The sequence below is a fragment of the Notechis scutatus genome, chromosome 2 (genome assembly GCF_049901735.1).
Source record: "Notechis scutatus isolate UNSWTSFEM ecotype Mainland chromosome 2, rNotScu1.2, whole genome shotgun sequence".
NCBI classification, from domain to species: domain Eukaryota; kingdom Metazoa; phylum Chordata; class Lepidosauria; order Squamata; family Elapidae; genus Notechis; species Notechis scutatus.
In genome coordinates, this window is record NC_142010.1 from 206955332 (window position 1) to 206971028 (window position 15697).

General features: G+C 37.9%; 1 protein-coding gene across 9 annotated transcripts in view; it reads right to left on the minus strand.

Annotated features, from left to right (window-relative positions):
• The window catches only part of FANCC (FA complementation group C), a 65059-nt gene that overhangs the window by 39041 nt on the left and 10321 nt on the right, over nucleotides 1-15697 (minus strand). For all 9 annotated transcript variants that reach the window (XM_087957915.1, XM_087957917.1, XM_087957913.1 and 6 more), the window contains one exon: nucleotides 12735-12829. In XM_087957915.1, coding sequence (XP_087814041.1) covers nucleotides 12735-12829 — 95 coding nt within the window. The remainder of the gene's footprint in view (nucleotides 1-12734; nucleotides 12830-15697) is intronic.

Below are 15697 nucleotides of genomic sequence, written 5' to 3' on the forward strand. Positions count from 1 at the left end.
AAAGACATTTCCTTGACCATGTGGCCAGCATGACTATATACCAAAGGTGCACAGAATGTGAACATAAACTATTCATAAGTGCTGGGAAGTGTAGGTATAATTCAACATCATTTAGCATTTTTTTTTTACTTTTAGTAATTTTCATTGCTAGTGCTAGCTTTATAGGGCATAGTGATACTGCATTTTGAAAACTAATCATATGAATATTTTTCTTCTCCTACAATAATTGTTACTGCTATCCATTCCCACTTGATATGCATAAGATTATTAACTTGCATTTTTTTAATTATAGGGTTGAGTTTGCTGTACAACTTTGGTTTCACAATGTAAGCAACTGTCTAGGTGTCCATTTGTTCTTATGCCGACATAAGCAGAGCAAAGAATCTCTCCAAAAGTAATTTATCAGTAAAATACATCAAATAACTTATTAAGAGTTCTTCCCCAATAACAATAGTAATCGAGACCATCACTCAAATCACAACTATCCTATCAGTAACGTAGATAGGAGCAGAAGTTAGAGTTCTATGCATATAACTATTCTCAGAAAAATTGGCTCCACTCACATTTAATAGGCCTTGCCTGAGGTACCATATTTTTCGGACTATAAGTTGTCCCTAGCTTTTAGGGAGGAAAACAAGAAAAAAAAAAAAAACTGCCTCTGCCTCTCAGCAATTTGCCTCCTTGCAGCAAACAGCCTGGTCAGCTTCAGCACAGCCTGATTCAGCACGAGCAGCTGATTGGCGGTTGGATCTGCCTCCTGGAATACCGATGATCAGCTGTTCCAGGCTGCGGGGATCACCGCTGTCCATCGGCGCCATCACCGCCCATCGCCACTGCCACCTAACACCGCCTCCACGTGCCCCATTTTCGGCCTCCGTGCATCGTTTTCATCTTTTACGCGCCCCATTTTTGGCCTCCGTGCATCCCATTACCGGCCTGTTTCAAGTGGCGGGGATAGGTGGCAGTAGTGGCAATCCCCGCCACATGGAACGGGATGTGCAGAGGCTGAATATGGGGTATCCGGAGGCCGCGGCAATGGGCGGTGATGCGCAGCGGTGATCCCCGCAGCCTGGAACAGCTGATCATTGGTATTCTGGGAGGTAGATCCAACCGCCAATCAGCTGCTCGTGCTAAATCAGGCTGTGCTGAAGCTGACCAGGCTGTTTGCTGTAAGGAAGCAAATTGCTGGGAGGTAGAGGCTGAAGGGTGGGGGCCGGTGAGTGGGTTGGACTTCAGCAACATTCGCTCTGTAAGAGGCACAGACATTTCCACCCACATTTTAAGGGGGGGAGTGTGTCTTATAGTCCAAAAAATACGTAAGTCCACTATTGTGAGATATCCTATCTATAGAATTGTACCAGTTCTGTCATTTCACAAGACCATAAAAACCATTTTATTGAGGCAGACATTCAAAGTTTGATGGTTTTTCTTCTTTGATATTTCTAATACCAGGTGTGAGTTTAATTATGTTTTGTTCCATGAACTGCCTTTATGTTTTTTTTAAAAGATGACTTTATCCATTATTAAAAATGAGCCATGAATTTACACTTTCTAAATAGACTTGATTCAATGTTAACAAAATAAAAATTGATATTTCTAAATAAATTCTAGCCACTAGAACTATAAATGAAAAGTACTGAAAAGAATTATAGTGGATTACTGGTACGGCGGATTTCTTTCCTTTGAAAACCACAAGATAAATTAGTTTTAAAAAGTTTCAGTTCTCTGAAAAACAGCACAACTCATATTGCATGATGCCAAGCATTCATTCAAGTAGGCCAGATGGTGATTAATGTGGAAATTATATCATTTTCATTAACAGAGTGATTTTACCAGGTCATGGTTGATTTCACGGGTTAGTAACCTTCAAATACTTTATCTTTCTTCACTACATCTGGCAAGTAGATGAACAAACAAACGTGAACTAAGTTTTGTAGCTCTTCCAAGACTACTTAGGAAGTATGGTTTTAAAAGTATGCATCATAGTTTTTAGTTAGTTTTCAAAATTCAAGGTAAAATGGAATTATAAAATACTTCAAGATTTAATTTCATTGCATGCAGGCAGATACAAACTTCACTTCAATAAAAGAACTATCCCAGTTTTTCTAAAATCAAACCCTTCTATATGCCTTGAAAATCTGCCTGAGAGCTCAGTGGCCCTCTAAATAGAATGGAATAATATGCGAGTGCCATGGTAGAAGGTGGTAACTTGCACAATTTGAAGGGAGAGTGTTATGGAAGCAGAATTGCCTTTCAATTTGCACAATATGCCCCATTAACTCATTAATAAGGGGACATTACAAAAATAATTTATCTTGGGTCTGTCTATAGAAATATTGTGGGTTGCAGTAGGCCAGGGACAGAAAGCAGTTCTAACGTATATGACCAAGGCTACCCAATAAGGAATGGCTCAGGTTTTCACATTTGCATCTTAACCATACACACATGGAATCTGTATTCTATTCTTCAGTGATAGTGACCTGAGAGTGGAAGGGCAACACCGTAGTCATGGACAAATAATTCCCTGGTCAATTTTAGACTGTCGGTTGCTACAAACCTTGCCTGGATGGAAGACCATCTAACATTGTACAAAATAAGATAGTATGGATATAGGTAATTTTCTAAAGGTACTAGGGGAATCAAGTAATTATCACACAGATGATTAGCAAATCCAAAAAACTCGCAAATAATGGACACTTGACTGCAGGATGCTGCAACAGGTTGTAAATCTGAGCCAGTTGCCAAGCACCCGAAATGTGGTTACACAACTGTGGGGGGAATATTTTACAGAAGTGCTTTGAGGCTGTAAAGCATCCTTTTCAAGGTTATAATAACTTTGAGCAGTCATTAAACAAAAAGTAGTAAGTCATAGACTACCTGTAGTGTCAAATGGCCCTGGCAGTTGATATTCTAAGTCCTAAGGGGTTCTAGCAGAATTCTGTAAGTTCCTTTGTTTAGTAAATGGCTGAGAATAATGATGGACAGATGGATAGCGTAGTTACAGAAACTTTCACAATGAATCATTTTAGACACAGAATGGGGCTTTTCTTCAGATCCATTTGAGATCTTCCTTTAGGGTGGATGGAGGTATCACTTCTCTTGACTGTTGTCTTTGCAGAAAACAAACTGGTAATGCTGTGCCATATTCACCTCATTCATCATGATACTGGGCAAGGGAAACTGGAACTAGCAATACACACACACCCCCGGTGTGATTTGATTCAGCACAATTTCCTTTGATCTGGACTCCAACATTGGGTTATATTACATAGTATTGGGAAATAACTTGCTTGCCAGGCTTATATGGAAATTTTTGCACTTATAGATTTTAAGATTGTGGATGAATATGCATGCAAAAATGAAGGCCACCACTGGCTTAATTAACCCTAATCTTGGCTAATTAAACAAATAGGTTCAGATTGGCCCCAAGATTAAGGGAGGTGTTTTATGTGATTGAGCACGTGTCTTCAGGAAAGTGTTATAATTGCTTTCAAAATCTTCCCCTTGACCCAAAGACCTTTCTAAATTTAGGCCACTCTGAAATATTTCTTTATTGAGTAAGGTGAATTAGAAAATTATGGCTTCAGAATTCCAGGATGGAATTAATTTTCTGAATCCATTTCAATTGGTATTGATTCAGAATATGGGAGTGAAATGGCTTTAGTCACCTTGATGGAAGCAGGTGGGGAAATGTAGACCTTCTACTTCTCTATGTACCTCAATAGATTTCAGTAACATTGACTCAATGAATATTTATGGCTTGCCTTGAAAAGGCTTGGGGGCACTGTTTTGCTGTGGTGCAGCTCCTCCCTATCAGGTTGTGTCCAGAAGAGGGTGCTAAGGGACCATTGTTAGACAACTAGGTCACAGATTTCTTATGTCCCTCAGGTTATATATCTTGTCTCCTATATTGTTTAACTTGTATGCAACCATTGGGAATAGTCATGCGGAGTTTTGGAGTTGTGCCATCAGTCTGCTGATAACAACCTTTTCTGTTGCTCCTTGCCTTATCATTGTAATGAAACAATATTGTAATGAAACTCTTGATATACTGTTTAAACTTGATATTGAACTGAATGACAGATAATATACTGAAATTAAATCCAGACACAATGGATATTTGTAAGAAAAAAGAAAACTAGATTCTAGATTAAGCTGAAACTTGCTCAGAATGGGGCTGTACTCCCCACAAAGCAACAGGTTTGTACTTTGGAAGTGGTCTTGGAGCCCCATTTGTCATTGGGTTGAAAAAGGCATGTTTTTTACAACTATAGTTAATGTGTTAGCTGCTTTTCCTCCTGAGTTTGCTGGATTTAGCAAAAATTATCCATACCTATGTTACAACCCACTTTGATTACTGCTGTGTTCTATGAAAACTGCAAATTATGCAAGATGCAATGGCTAGCTATTGACTGGTGTAAAATACAGGGATTTATAATCCAATACTGAAATATCTGCATTGGCTTTCAAGTCAAGGTATTGATCTAAAAAGCTGTAAATACACATTTTCTCAGAATGGAGATACTTTGGCTACTTAGATGAACAGGAAATACCCATCTGAAGATATTCTTGCTACTAGACCCTTTAACAACTTCATTTAATCCTCAACATATGACTATAATGGAACCTGCCTACTATGGTTTTATGTCATGATGGTCATAAAATGGGTCAATTATGTGACTAATCCAATTTGATGACATTTTTTGAGGTCATCATTAAGTAAATACAGCAGTCATTTAGTGAACCAAAGGTTCACTATGGGTGTGACTTTGCCTGAAATGGAAAACCACTGTAAAATGCAGCCAAGTTCCCAAAGTTCTGTCATGTGACTGTGGAGGAGGCCCGACTGTCGGAATGTATTATATTCTCACACTAATCACAACCTCCCTCTACACTCTTTGTAAAACTCTTACCAAAAAAACAGTTCTACAGTGTTCTCTGCAATTTAAGCCACCCCAGGTAACAATAGTACAATGACAGATTTTGATCTTCCCTTTCACCATTTTTGAAGACAGATACAAGTTTTGTCCTTTTCGCTGTTTGCCACTGTTTGGCTCTCCAAAATTTCTCAAAAAGAATACAGAAAGTTGGATAGTTCATTAGCAACTATCTTCAGAACAAGAGATTTAAACTTCAGCCAAGTAAGCATTCCCTGATCATGTTTCTATTAGTCTAAACTTTAATCCTACTCCTTCATCCTGATTTTTAAGCAGCTGCCTGATAAAATGTATATCCTCTTCCCAAAGAGGATGGAATTAAAAATAGTAGTTTAAATATCCCACGTGATATCTTCACTGAGTAGCTGCCATTTTGCTTCTTTCTCTCGTCTTTTATTTTGGACATATCCAAAACAGCTCTTTTCGCTCTTTGCCAATCTCAGTTTAACCTGAGTGTTAACCTTTCTTGAATCATTTCCTGGCTACATGTATGTACTCCTTGGCATTCTGTTCATTTTTCAAAAACCGCTTCCCATTAAAAGAACTCTCTTAAAATAGTTTATAATTAAAGTTTACAATTGAAAGAATATACTATAAAATGTATCTGCCCAATTTTATTATCTTTATTTTCATATCTTAGCTAATATTTTTGTAGCTATATTGCTGACTGATATTCTCTCCCCCCCTTCAGAATAATTTGCTACTGTGCTTTCAGTATCTTTTACTTTAAGAACTCCCACCCATCTCGAGTCTTTTCCTATTGACATTTTCCTGGCATGGAGTACTTTTTATCATGTTTTAAAGTTTATTAAAACAGGCTTCCTTGAAGTTCAGTGTATATAGTATATTTGACTACAGCCAGCCTCAGCTCTGATTACAATCAAGAATCCCAACATTACATGGTCTCTTTCCCTTACATCCACATTACTTTTACTTTAACCAATAAGTCTACCCGTAGATCCTAAGCCTACCTAAGGTCAATTCCAGGCTAGCTGGTTCATTTTCTCTCCCCTTAAAAATGATGCAATTGCATTGGGGGAGGGGGACATGCTTACACTTTATTTCCCAACTGATGTCAGGGTAATTAAGATCTCCCAACTATTTCATCACTAGCTGAAAAATTTGCAATTTGCTACTGCCACATCTTTCTCATTGTTGGGTCACACATCAATGTAAAATGAAAGTGAACATTTTCAAATCCCTCTCATAATGACACTTGAGGAAAAAAATGTAAAAGCCCAAAGCTTACTGTCATAATTACAAACTAATTGCTATTACTTTAGTATGTTAATTTAGTTAGCATATACAAAAAACTCTTGACTTACATACAAAGATTTAATGCATGCTTCTGAATTTTACATTATTTGAATTTTTTTGATAATAATAATTGCTTTTGAGTAGAACGGCTGTGTTTGCAAATTTTTTTTTTTTTATTTGATTTGTCAATTGTTTACAAGATAATAAGTACAAGTGTATACATGGTTGTGAATATATGAAATAGGTACATATAAGAAAAATAAAAGAAGAATAAGAGAAACAATAGGACAGGGACGGTAGGCACGTTGGTGCGCTTATGCACGCCCCCTACAGACCTCTTAGGAAAGGGTGAGGTCAATAGTAGACAGTCTCAGGTTGAAGTTTTTGGGGTTTGGGAAGAGACTACAGAGTCGGGTAGAGTATTCCAGACATTGACCACTCTATTGCTGAAGTCGTATTTCCTGCAATCAAGTTTGGTGCGGTTTACTTTGAGTTTGTATCTGTTGTGTGCTCTTGTGTTGTTATGGTTAAAGCTGAAGTATTCATTGACAGGTAGGACATTGCAATGTATGATTTTATATACCATGCTTAAGTCGGATCGAAGACGGCGTAATTCGAGGTTTTCTAGTTTTAGAATTTCGAGTCTGGTGGCATAAGGTATTCTACAACGGGTAGAAGAGTGGAGAACTCTTCTTGTGAAATACTTCTGGACTTTCTCAATTGTGTTAATATCACATACGTGATAAGGATTCCAGACTGATGAACTGTATTCGAGTATTGGTCTAGCAAATGTTTTGTATGCTCTGGTTAGTAGTGAGACATTACCAGAGAAAAAGCAACGTAGGATTAGGTTAACAACTCTTAATGCCTTTTTGGCTATGTAGTTGCAGTGGGCTCTAGCACTTAGATCATTAGAGGTGAGTATTCCCAGGTCCTTTACAGAGCTTGGGTCATCAACAAGATCTTGACTATTCAGCTTGTATTTTATTTTCTGATTTTTTTACCAATATGTAAGACAGAGCATTTATTTGTTGAGATTTGAAGTTGCCATATGTTAGACCATTCAGATACATAGTCTAGATCTTTTTGTAGGGTAGTAGTATTGTCTGTGGTATTGAACAGCTTTACATCATCAGCGAAGAGAACGCAATTGCTCTTGATATGATCGCAAAGGTCGTTTATGTAGATTATGAAGAGAGTTGGTCCTAGAACACTGCCTTGGGGAACACCACTATTGACAGGTACTGGATTTGATAGGGCGTTCCCAATTTTGACCATTTGTTGTCTGTTTGACAGGAATGCTTCTATCCAGTTATTCAGTTGTCCAGAGATACCATAAGATTTTATTTTTAGGAGTAGTTTGTCGTGTACCACTGAATCAAAGGCTTTGCAGAAGTCTATGTAGATTGCGTCTATTGCTTTGCCCTGGTCGAGTTGTGTAGTCCATATGTTTTTGCAGTGTAAGAGTTGCAGATTACAGGATAGTTTTTCTGAAACCAAATTGTTTATTGGAGAGTAGGTTGTTTGACTCTAAATGGAGGATGATGGATTGATTAATAATTGATTCCATGACTTTACAGGTGACGCAGCATAAGGAGATTGGTCTGTAATTTTCAACTAGGCTTGGGTCTCCCTTTTTGAAGATAGGGATGACTGTGGCTTGTAACCATAGGTTGGGCAAGGAGCTGGTCCTGAAAGATTTTTCAAAGATTATGCTTAGAGGTTTGGCTATGGCAGTGGATAGCTTTCTTAAGAAGTAGGCACATATTCCATCCGGTCCAATAGATAGAGATGGTTTTAGGTTGCGTAGTGCTTTTTCAACGTTGTCTACTGTAAAATCGATATGTATTAGATCATTGCTGTTATCTGTGGTACGGCTAGGAAACATTGGGCATGATCCATTACTGTTTACAAACACTGAGCCGAAGAATGTGTTAAAGATGTTGGCTTTAATGGTGTCGTCGCTGCAGTCTTTACCATCGGGTCCTATCAAGGGAGGGATGGACCTTGAGTCTTTTAGTTTGTTGTTTACAAAATTGTAAAAAGCACGGGTGGAATTGGTGCTTAGAAGGTTTTCCTCTTGTTTAATGTGGTAATTGGTGCATTCGGTCTTTATCTGGTGGCATAAATTTTTGTATCGGTTTTGAAATTAGCAACGTGACCAGATTTGTTTTTCCGCCAGAGTGATCTCTTTTGGATTGAAGTTTCCTTATTGATATGGGTAATCTGCTTTTTGTTTTGTTTTGGAGTTGTTGTTGGAACATATAGTTTGATGACTCTTTTGACTTCAAGTAAAAATATGTTGTAATGGTCTTCAACAGTATTGCATCCAGTGAATAGAGATTGCCAATCGAGGGATGAGAGATCATTATCTATAAGATCATAGTTGCCTTTTTGAAGTTACAATTAGGGATGACATCATTGTGGTGATTTTGTGTGGACGTATGTTGAGGCAAAAGTCAATCATATTGTGGTCACTACTGGAAAAGGGTTCTTTGGTTTGTATTCCGTAAATTAAATTCAAACTATTGCAGAAGATGAGATCGAGGCAGTTGTTCAGTCTAGTGTTGTTGGTTACTAGTTGTTCAAGACCTAGATTTGTAATAGCATTGTAGAAGGTTGTGTGTATGATTTCAGTTGTACAATTATTTAGGGTCCAGTCGATATGAGGTAGATTGAAATCTCCAAGAAAGATAAAAGGGTATGGGCAGGATGTAGCCCATGTTAGTAGTGTATTGAGCTTGTTTACATGTTCGATGTCATAATCAGGTGCTCTGTAACATAGTAAGAATCGAATTGTGATATTTAAGGAAAGTTCACAGATGATGGTTTCAGGAAGGGCAAGCTCCTGGGTAACTTGGATATTTTTAGATGTAAGGATTTTTTATAGAATATAGCAACACCACCTCCTCGACGATTTTCACGATCTGATCGGTAAACATGATAGTCTCTTACTGTGGTAATGGAGTCGGGGAGAGATGCATTGAGCCATGTTTCACAGACAAATATCATGTCAAGTTAGCCATATTTAAGAGGATGAGAAATTCAGGTATTTTATTCACGAGGCTTCTTGCATTGAGTAGTTTGCATTTAAGTCCGGCAGCAGTTGGGATTGAGGTAGTTGGGGGCGTGCGTGCCTAGTCTTGGGTGATGGTGGGTGGTGGGTAGTTTTGGGTGATGGTGGGTGGTGGTAGGTGGTTGAGGTAGGGTGGTGGTTGAGGGTAAAAGTTGGGTATTGGGTTACGTGCTAAATGAAAAAGTCCAGCTGGAAATGAAAATTAATGAAGGAATAACTATCATAAAAATGGCAGTTCTATTTTTTTTTTTTTAGAATTTTCTTTTGCGAAGAAAGCATGTTCTATAAGGATTTTTAGATTTCACGATTTACAAGCTTCAAATGTGTTTCCTTTATAAATGGCTTCAAAACAACTTTTCATTTTGTGTTTTAATGTTTGATTTTACTTCTTTTGCTTTTTTTTAAAGTAGTTCTTTTAAATTATCAAATGATTAATACTGAGACTTACAACAGAAGCAAGGAGTTGAAGTTGTTGCCAGGCAGAATACAGGCAAATGGCTGGTCCCTACACAATTGAAAATCGAAAAGATATTCCTTAGGAAATTAATTTTTGGTCCCTAAAATTTTGATGCTCTCAGTTTCTTGAAGGACTAACCAGAAGCCATCTCTCCCAGAAACAGCCGTCTCCCAACCCTTTCATACAGGTTCAGAGCAAAATGAAGTCTTAGTTAGAAACCATTCAGGTGGTCCTCAAGTTAAGACAGTGATTACAACTGGGATTAAGCAATGTGGTTATAAAGTACGTCATGTAACTGCATTTGTTTAGCGACGACAATCTAGGCAGTCTCGGTTGCCGTTGAATCCCCAAGATACACAAGTCATTAGGCAGGAAGCAGCAAGAGTCCCAAGTAAAAGGTGCAGTGGTACCACAGAAGGGCAGGAGAGTCCCTGGGAAGCTTGGTGCAGGTGGTATGTAAATTGGCAGAGGGAGGTTCTGTGATGTGGCATGAATGTAGGGAGGCTGAGGAAAGGAAGGCACAGGCCCACACAAGCCTAGAGTCAGTTCAGTCTGAGTCCTCCAAGTGCAGGAGGCCCTGGGTTAGTGCAAGCAAAGAAAGATTGAGGGAGGATGTGGCACGGTGTGCAGGAAGGAGGAAGGGACTTACCATAGCAACTTCGACCTTCCCTGCTGGCTTTCCCAATGATTTTGGTTCTGGAAAGCTGGCAAGGAAGATCACAAATGGCAATAACATGATTGTAAGACACTATAATAACTGTAACTTCAAGAATCATGGAAATGAAAATTAATGAAGGAATAACTATCATAAAAATGGCAGTTCTATTTTTTTTTTTAGAATTTTCTTTTTGCGAAGAAAGCATGTTCTATAAGGATTTTTAGATTTCACGATTTACAAGCTTCAAATGTGTTTCCTTTATAAATGGCTTCAAAACAACTTTTCATTTTGTGTTTTAATGTTTGATTTTACTTCTTTTGCTTTTTTTTAAAGTAGTTCTTTTAAATTATCAAATGATTAATACTGAGACTTACAACAGAAGCAAGGAGTTGAAGTTGTTGCCAGGCAGAATACAGGCAAATGGCTGGTCCCTACACAATTGAAAATCGAAAAGATATTCCTTAGGAAATTAATTTTTTGGTCCCTAAAAATTTTGATGCTCTCAGTTTCTTGAAGGACTAACCAGAAGCCATCTCTCCCAGAAACAGCCGTCTCCCAACCCTTTCATACAGGTTCAGAGCAAAATGAAGTCTTAGTTAGAAACCATTCAGGTGGTCCTCAAGTTAAGACAGTGATTACAACTGGGATTAAGCAATGTGGTTATAAAGTACGTCATGTAACTGCATTTGTTTAGCAACGACAATCTAGGCAGTCTCGGTTGCCGTTGAATCCCCAAGATACACAAGTCATTAGGCAGGAAGCAGCAAGAGTCCCAAGTAAAAGGTGCAGTGGTACCACAGAAGGGCAGGAGAGTCCCTGGGAAGCTTGCTGCAGGTGGTATGTAAATTGGCAGAGGGAGGTTCTGTGATGTGGCATGAATGTAGGGAGGCTGAGGAAAGGAAGGCACAGGCCCACACAAGCCTAGAGTCAGTTCAGTCTGAGTCCTCCAAGTGCAGGGAGGCCCTGGGTTAGTGCAAGCAAAGAAAGATTGAGGGAGGATGTGGCACGGTGTGCAGGAAGGAGGAAGGGACTTACCATAGCAACTTGCGACCTTCCCTGCTGGCTTTCCCAATGATTTTGGTTCTGGAAAGCTGGCAAGGAAGATCACAAATGGCAATAACATGATTGTAAGACACTATAATAACTGTAACTTCAAGAATCAGTTGCAACTTTGAACAACTGTTGCACAGGTGTTTACTAAACAAGGACTACTTGTATCCACTAAGCAAAGAGCACTTCAAATTATGTTGTTGTGTGAAACTAAGCCATGATTGGGTTAATGAGATGGAGTCACGTGTTACCTATACACAAATTAAAGAATGTGACATGCAAACCATGCTTAATAGAAATTTGTTTAGTTTCAGAGCTCATGAGAAGGAATGAAGCTGCATCAGTCTACTATGAATTATTCAACCAAGTTTTCATACTTCAAAGCAGACCCCAATTTTGATAAGTATCTCAACAGAACCTGCATTAACAGATTCAACTTCACTTATTTCTAGTATTATTCCACAAAATAAACTAATATTCCATCACGATCCCCAGAGTATATTAATTATAAAGTATGCACCTAGTTGTCTAAAGAGAAAATGTTTCTGTATATGAGCCTATCTGTTTTACTTAATGGTGGAATAAATTGATCAGGCAGGTTTGTCTTTTAAAAATGGGGGTTATTTAGGAAAAAATGACATCAGACTTTACATGAAAGATTGTGCAATATAAAATTCAAGCAACTGCAGACTAATTTTAATTCAGAACTAACTAAAAAAATTAGGTTGCACACAAGTGTTCTCAGCCAGTCATTGAGCCCGGCTGGTGAAGTGGCAGGCTCAGAGGTGAGCGACGCCGCACTCAGAGCCCGACAAGTGTTTTCTTTAGTCGTCTGTGAATAAAATTTGGATACTATTAGCTTATCCCAAGGCTAGAAAGATTAAACAAAAATAAAAGCAAAATTATAGAGCATATATAAATGGTTTTCAAAACAAACAAGGGCTTCTATCCAGATTGCCTTATTTTTCCCCTAATTGAAAGTTTGCTTTTATAGCACTCTCTTGCTTGCTGATTTGTGGACTTTGTTCTTTACTTAAAGTTGCCAGAATCTAGGCTCCATTCAATTAAGGGCGATTACAATTACTTTGGTTTTAAACACCACATCTTTTTTAATGTTCAAAATGAGAGACAGCAGAGTTTGTACTTTAATTAAAGGAGAATACATTTCAATACAATGTGAATCTAGTATGTCTCTAGAGTGGTTTCCAAAAATGACACAATGTCTATATGCTGTAGATGCTGCACCTTTAAATAATTAAGTTAATGTAAAACAGCTGAGGGGAGGATTCATTTGCTTACTTGTATCCAGCTGTTGGCCTTCAATTCCAGAGGGTTCTGTGGTTCACCACTGTACAGACAACATAAGCAGCATATCAGAATCTTCTGGCATTCATCTGTGGATACCAATCCAAATAAGGATATTTTTTTAAAAAAATCAAAGCAGGACAAGAAGAATCTTTTGCTCATGTTAATAAACAAAAACAAAAAACCAAGGACATAGTAAATTTTTATGGTTATTTTTCTTCTATTCCATTCTTTCAAAGTCATTTCATTCATCACATATAGACTGTTTCATTCTTCCTTTTCTTAATATAAAACATATTTTAATGTATTTGGAGATGGGCTTAATTGATTGCCTTGCTGATTCAATGTGAACCTAGTTAATTGTGACAAACTTAAATCCTATCTGTTTCAATCTAACTTGTTCTGAATCAAGCCATCTTATTTTTTTGCAACTTATTGTCTTGATAAAACTATACTTAAAATGTATTTATATACATAGAACAGTTTTATGACATTAAATTCAAATTTTTGCATTGTTTTATTTTTCTAACATAAAAATTAACCCTGAATATTGTTTTCATAATTACTTCCTCTCACCACTACCGACTGTTTTGTCATTCCAATAGAGTGAAATTAAGAGCAGCCATTTTACTCGTCCATTTTCCCTGCTACCGATATCAGTGAAAGAAAAAACAATGTGACAAAAGTACTCAAAGGTTGATGTACTGAAACCTTTAATTACAATTGTTCTGTTAATAAAGAATTCCTCTCAAATAGTCCAAACTCAAACATTCAAAACTTGCCACACTATAATAGAACTATAAAACTGTATGTTAAAAGTCTATATGGATGAATAACCACTTAAACCCTAAGACGGTTTTGCGGTATTAGATACTACTTGCTTACAATGGTATCATTTGTGAAAGGATTTTGATAGTGTAAACAGTAGGACCACTTTTGTTAACAATCCTGCTTGTTTATGTATTTACATCATTACTATATTACAAACTGCAGAAGATGACCTACAAATTACAAGAAGTTCTCAAGTTATAGTCATTTATTCAGTGATTGTTTAAAATTATGGTGGCCCTGAGAGATTGATACTTACTCCCTGTCCCTGAAATTATAGCCATTGCACCCCTTGCAATCACATGATCAAAATGTGGGTGATTGGCAGCCTACCCACATGACTTCATCTCCCTTACCTGCCCTATTTCTCCCTCTTCTCTGCCCTTCTGGCTCCCTACAGCCCCAGCCCCTGTTGCCCTGTGCAGCCCGGTTCTCCCTATAGCTCCTGCTGTCCCTTGCACAGCCTCACAAAGGACCTAGTCAGGCACACAATGTTTAGCGATACAAATTCCAGTCCCAATTGCCATCATAACTCAAGGAGCCTGTATATAAATCCATAAAACATAGTGTTCCTGCTCTTATAACATTTCGGATTCTATAAACATTCCTTAACATCCATTTTAAAACTATGTGAAAGGATTTTGTCTTCAAGGCCGTTTGACAAATTATCTGGGGTGGTGAATGAGGCCATTTGAATCTGTGGGAATGAGGGTGAAGCAGAATGGAAAGTTACCAGAAAAGTATTCTTATAATTAACAGAAGTTTCTTAGCTTATATCGCAAATATTATAGAAGTTGCTTAATACGATATTGTGAAAACCACTAAACGGCTGAACCTAAGAACTAGACATGTTCCTGTAAGCAAGGGTGGGTATGGAAAATAACAGAAGAAACAGAAGAATAAGAACGAATGACTAAGTAGACTTACTTCCCCTTTTGTAGTACGCTGAGACTGGGAGCTGTATAAAAGTAACCCCCTCAGGGATAGCCGGGGGTTCAGAATTTGCCATGCTAATGCTCTGAACCTTTTGCGCAAATAAACCTGTATTCTCCTACCCTTCGTGGTCTTGTGTCCTGATCTGCTGCAACAAGGGTATTTCCATAATGTAGTGTAATACAGCATTTAGTGAGAAGCAGCATGTTCTGGCTTTTCTGTTCTCATTTGGAAGTGATGCTCTAAACTAATATGGCTGAATATACTAGGTGAGTCACTTCTACCTAGAATAAGCAGTTCTTGGGGCACATACTGGTAAATGCCAAGATAAAAAGGACTTTACATGTTACAACCAGTATTTTGAGTTAAACCTGGAAACGTACTGGTAACTACTGCAGAACTCTCAAAACCATGGCACTGGTAGTTCCAAAGGCGCTTTTTCAAGAGGCAACTGGACTTTCTGGTGTGGGTTTTTTTGGTGTTTTTTTTTTGAAGACATTTCACTTCTCATCCAAGAAGCTTCTTCAGTTCTGACTGGATGGTGGGAAAGAGCTGAAGAAGCTTGTTGGATGAGAAGCGAAACATCTTCAAAGAAAAAACAGAAAGTCCAGTTACCTCTTGAAAAAGCAGCTTTTAGACAGCCATGACCTGGATGACTGAGAATCTCCATAGACATAAGGCACTGGTAAATTGTTGCATTTTGCATCTAATAGGGGAGCCTACAAAGGTTGTTACATACAGAGTGCATTGCAGTAGTCAACGTGAGAAATGATAAAGCCAAGACAACCTGCCTCTGGAATTCCTGCCAAAGAATGAATTGGCTGGAATAGAATGGTTCTGCTATAAATTCTCCTCCTACAAAGACACTGAACCTTGCACTTCCAGAGATGCGCCCCAGCCTTTTCATACAGTAAGAATTTATGCATGGGGTATCCACAAAAATGGTAAAACCCAAGAGACCTGAAGATTCTGAAATGAACTCTCAAAATCTTATTTTAAGGATTCAGTTTTGTCTTGAAGATTTGCCATCATTTTTATTTTGGAATTTTGCAGATGCATCTGCAGATGCTTGCTAGAAACTCCAGCTCTATAATGCTAAATTCTATTTTTAATATTAGTGAACAAATTTTATAAATTAACATTTAGTAATGTCCAACTTTGTCTTTTACCTCTTTTCTTTTAATTTTATTACAAAG